This window comes from Coffea arabica, chloroplast, assembly GCF_036785885.1.
Source record: "Coffea arabica chloroplast, complete genome".
NCBI classification, from domain to species: Eukaryota; Viridiplantae; Streptophyta; class Magnoliopsida; order Gentianales; family Rubiaceae; genus Coffea; species Coffea arabica.
Window position 1 is genome coordinate 47,501 of NC_008535.1, and position 5,000 is coordinate 52,500.

Consider the following 5,000-nt stretch of genomic DNA (forward strand, 5'->3'; position numbering starts at 1 on the left):
ATGATAAAATCATATTGGATTGAACCAAATGGGGGTTTCCTATAGAAGATAGATAAGAAATCAAAAAAAAGAAAACAGTTTTTTAAGATAGGAATCGGTATCTAATGCATTCAACGATTTCAGTATAAAATAAAGGAAAGAAAAAAAGCAACGACATCACAATGAAATTTGAATCTCAAACCAAAAGGAAGGGGATATGGCGAAATCGGTAGACGCTACGGACTTAATTGAATTGAGCCTTGGTATGGAAACCCACTAAGTGATAACTTTCAAATTCAGAGAAACCCTGGAATTAATAAAAAGGGGCAATCCTGAGCCAAATCCCGTTTTCCGAAACCAAAGGAAAGGTTCAGAAAGTGAAAAAAGGATAGGTGCAGAGACTCAACGGAAGCTGTTCTAACAAATGGAGTTGGCTGCGTTAGTAGAGAAATCTTTCCATCTAAAATTCCGAAAGGATAAAGTGAAGGATAAACGTATATACGTATTGAATACTATATTAAATGATTAATGACGACTCAACTGAATCTGTATTTTTTATATAAAAATGGAAGAATTGGTGTGAATAGATTCCACATTGAAGAAAGAATCGAATATTCATTGATCAAATGATTCACTCCATAGTCTGATAGATCTTTTCAAGAATTGATTAATCGGACGAGAATAAAGATAGAGTCCCGTTCTACATGTCAATGTCGGCAACAATGAAATTTATAGTAAGAGGAAAATCCGTCGACTTTAAAAATCGTGAGGGTTCAAGTCCCTCTATCCCCAAAAAACATATTTGATCCCCCAACTATTTATCCTATCCCCCTTTCGTTAGCGGTTCAAAAAACCTTATTCATTTACTCTATTCTCTTAGAAATCGATCTGGACGGAAAAGCCCTTTTCTTATCACAAATCTTGTGTTATTTATGATATACATATAAATGAACATCTTTGAGCAAGAAATACCCATTTGAATGGTTTACAATCGATATAACTATTCATACTGAAACTTACAAAGTACTCTTTTTTAAGATACAAGAAATTCTAGTACCTAGATAAAATTTTGTAATCCCCTTTCCTTCTTTTAATTGACATAGCCCCCCTTTTCTCATAAAATGAGGATGCTACATTGGGACTGGTCGGGATAGCTCAGATGGTAGAGCAGAGGACTGAAAATCCTCGTGTCACCAGTTCAAATCTGGTTCCTGGCACATGATTAATTTGTATAAGTCTCTCTTGTATAAATTAATTGATATGAATCGACATTCATATTTATAGTTTAGATCATAATAAATACATATTGTTTTCCACTTCAGCGAGATATACCCCATCTATTTTATAGATGGGTAGAACTTTTTAGATAAGGTATCTAAAAGAATTAGATTCTATTTCTTCATCTTTTTTATTTCTGCTCTTCTTTTGTTCAAAAAGAATGTTAATACTTCATATATATTCAAAAGACATATTCAAGGGGTTAATTTAATTGGTTGAGATCAAATCTAGAGGAATTGAAATACACAAGAGATACAAATAAATAGAATCCAATATCCTTTAATTTCTTTGTATTTTCGTTCATATTTGATTTCGTCATTCCTACTTACATAACTTTCTAAAACCCTTTAAATAATGTGCGTAGTAGAAAGTCAAAATTCATGATGTAGAAGTTCATCCTCTTTGTTCGTCTCATCTGAGATAAGCATCTTACAAACCAAATAAATGGGATGTAAGAATACCAACGAATCTCTCATTGTCTTTTTTTTTTGTTAGCCTATTATAGAATTCCCAAATACAAAGGAGACTTCCATTATTCTGGTTAATCTAGAACAGAACGTATAATCCTTGAATATGTGAAATTGTATAAGACGAAATTAGTTTCTTATCCTTCAATGAGCATCTTGTATTTCATAAAAATTGGGAGCAACATAATCCTTGCGTAAGGGCCATCCTATCCAACTTTCAGGCATTAAGATACGTTTCAAGCGTGGATGATTATCATAAGATATTCCCAACATATCATAAGATTCTCGTTCTTGAAAATCCACACTTTTCCAAACCCAGAAGACAGACGGAATCCTAGGATTCCTCCTTGAGACAAATACTTTTATGCATACCTCTTCTGGTTGATCTACACCATACTCTATTCTCGTAAGATGATATACACTAGCTAACAGCCCGCCGGGTGCTACATCATAGGCGCATTGGGAACGGAGATAATTGTAACCATATACATATAAAATAACAGCAATAGAATGCCAATCCTCGGACTTTATTTGTAAAGTCTCTATTCCTTGGTAATCAAAGCCCAAAGATCTATGAATTAGCCCATGCTTGACTAGCCAAGCAGACAAACGACCCTGCATCTTTTTTATTTCTCCCATATTTTTATTTGTATTAAGTATTTCACCTTTACGATGAAATTTATGAAGATTTTTTTTATTTTGTACAAAGAAATACTGTCTAATTCACCAATTCATGGGAAGAGACTGAACTTTTGTATTTGAAAAATGTTTCAGTAGGTATTTCTGAAGTAAAAGTAGATGCCGGTTGATAAAGGAATCCTTGATCATAATTTCCAGTATTCATACTGCGGCTAATATGAAACTTGTGATTTGTAGTAAAACACCGATTCGACCGTTGACGTTGAGGCCTAATTCTATCTTCATAGATTTCTCGAGATATTTTCTTACGAAGTTTTGTTATAGCATCTATAACTGCTTCCGGTTTAGGGGGACAGCCTGGCAAATAGACATCTACAGGAATTAGCTTATCAACCCCCCGAACAGTACTATAAGAATCGGTACTGAACATCCCTCCTGTAATTGTACATGCTCCCATAGCAATAACATATTTTGGTTCAGGCATTTGTTCATATAATCTCACTAAAGAAGGGGCCATTTTCATTGTTACCGTTCCGGCTGTTAAAATTAGATCTGCCTGTCTAGGACTTGATCTTGGTACTAGTCCATAACGATCAAAGTCGAATCGTGACCCTATTAGTGAAGCAAATTCAATGAAACAACAACTGGTACCATAGAGAAGTGGCCATAAACTAGAGAGTCTTGACCAATTTGAAAAATCATTTAATGTAGTTGAAATAACTGAATTTTGGGCTGTTCGATCAAGTAAAGGAAGCTCAATGGAATTCATAACAGTCTCAATTTTATTTTGATTTTTTTCCTTTTTTCTTTTTATTGTCTGAATATTCAGGAGCTAAGACCATTCCAATGCCCCCTTTCGCCATGCATAAACTAAACCAACTATTAAGATAAGTACAAAAATTAAAGCTTCTATAAATACAGATACACCCAAAATATCGAAACTCATTGCCCATGGATAAAGAAAAACTGTTTCAACATCAAAAACAACAAAAACTAGAGCAAACATATAATAACGGATTCGAAATTGTAACCAAGCGTCGCCTATTGGTTCTATACCCGATTCATAACTAGAGAGTTTCTCCGGCCCTTTGCTAATCGGGGCTAAAATTCCGGAAATAAAAAATGCCAAAATAGGAATAAGACTTGATATTATTAGAAATGTCCAAAAAATATCATATTCGTAAAGAAGAAACATAGACACACTCCTATGAACGTGGAAAATATACCGGATTGCTCGATTAGAATTGGAATTGTCAAGTCATCCATACCATAACTTTTTATTTTACTCAATTCAATCAAAACAAGAATTCATTTTTATTGAATTGACGAGTTTCCTTTGTTTACTGCGAAACATATCTCATTTCAAGGTAGAATCCTATTTCCATTATACTTAATTTCGATTTTTTTACTTAGTATAACTCTATATCTCCATCTTACTTTTATACAAATTTTCTTATTTTCACAGGATTCTCTCTAAAGAAGGGGAATTCAAAATAAACAAAATAAAAAAGAATTCTCGTTTTTGTTTAGAATTTTGAATTTCTTTTTTTTTTATTAACTTCTACTTACTTAATTAATATCTATTATATAGATTATCCATTTTTTTTTATATTTTTTGAAATTGAATAAAATAAATAAAATTCTTGATAGCTTTCCATTTTTTATGAATAGAATCAGGAGGTCTTTTTTTTTTTTCTTAGTCATTTAGAATAGAACAAGTAAGATACTGGATGGGAATTTTCATCTCAGGATTTAGAATATCTTGGTCTTGGTATATTCCTTTATATTAGGATCCCATCCCGGCGGAGGGGTTTCGGTTTCTCTTGATTGATTACAGAAAAAGAAGACTGCCCCCTGTGCTTCGCTAGGCCTAGGTAAGGTATACGAAGGCCTATTTAATAACGAAACTTACCAAAGGTATTCATCTTTCAACAAGCTTTAATTTGTACACAAGCGCAGGAGGTCATTCCTAGATCCATTGGGGTTTTTAACAGGGCGGCTCGTGTCACGATTTTTACTTCAAAAATTCACCAACAAGATTAGGTATACCAAAGAAAGGGAATATCACGAACTTCTTGTGAACAAACAGGAAAATTCATATGAAATTCACCTTCACCTCCGAAGATTAATGACGAAAGGTTGCTTTGTTTATCTGCGATTGGAAAAATATCAATTAGATCTATTGAAATATCCGCCTTTTGCTTTTAGTTTTCTGTTTTAAAGAATTCCTGTGAGTGAGCTTATAGGAATAATTTTATTTCGATGAACCGACTCGTTAGTTCCAAGCAACAAAGAATAATGAAGAAATAAAAATTATACAATTTCGTTTTTTGTATTTTGAATTTTCATTAATTCATTTTCATTTTTTATTATAATTAAATTATAGGGCTATACGGACTCGAACCGTAGACCTTCTCGGTAAAACAGATCAAACTTTTTATTATCAAAATGATCTGAACTGTTTCAAAGACCCAACATGCATTTTTTTTGCATTGGGCTCTTTCATTAACTGATCGAAATATCAGCTAGTCTGCCATATTTTTTTCTTTTGACAAAAAAATAAGATAAGAAGATGGCTCCATGTGCTCCGATTTATTATTTTGAATTCTAATCCAAGAGCACTACCAAAGTCTTTCA

General features: G+C 33.0%; 3 protein-coding genes and 4 non-coding genes across 7 annotated transcripts; 3 read left to right on the plus strand and 4 right to left on the minus strand. All coding sequences in view use genetic code 11, as the record gives it.

The window, feature by feature from the left end:
* Positions 1-190: 190 nt before the first annotated feature.
* Positions 191-227, plus strand: trnL-UAA. Its single transcript has one exon. It is a non-coding gene; the product is annotated as a tRNA-Leu (tRNA).
* A 494-nt stretch (positions 228-721) lies between these two features.
* On the plus strand, positions 722-771 carry trnL-UAA. The gene has a single exon. It is a non-coding gene; the product is annotated as a tRNA-Leu (tRNA).
* Positions 772-1,123: 352 nt separating this feature from the next.
* trnF-GAA lies at positions 1,124-1,196 on the plus strand. The gene has a single exon. It is a non-coding gene; the product is annotated as a tRNA-Phe (tRNA).
* Positions 1,197-1,868: 672 nt separating this feature from the next.
* Positions 1,869-2,345, minus strand: ndhJ (NADH dehydrogenase subunit J). The gene has a single exon. The coding sequence runs from the start codon at positions 2,343-2,345 to the stop codon at positions 1,869-1,871; it is 477 nt and encodes a 158-aa protein (YP_817485.1).
* Positions 2,346-2,442: 97 nt separating this feature from the next.
* On the minus strand, positions 2,443-3,132 carry ndhK (NADH dehydrogenase subunit K). Its single transcript has one exon. The coding sequence runs from the start codon at positions 3,130-3,132 to the stop codon at positions 2,443-2,445; it is 690 nt and encodes a 229-aa protein (YP_817486.1).
* Positions 3,133-3,195: 63 nt separating this feature from the next.
* On the minus strand, positions 3,196-3,558 carry ndhC (NADH dehydrogenase subunit 3). The gene has a single exon. The coding sequence runs from the start codon at positions 3,556-3,558 to the stop codon at positions 3,196-3,198; it is 363 nt and encodes a 120-aa protein (YP_817487.1).
* A 1,188-nt stretch (positions 3,559-4,746) lies between these two features.
* On the minus strand, positions 4,747-4,783 carry trnV-UAC. The gene has a single exon. It is a non-coding gene; the product is annotated as a tRNA-Val (tRNA).
* Positions 4,784-5,000: the final 217 nt, after the last annotated feature.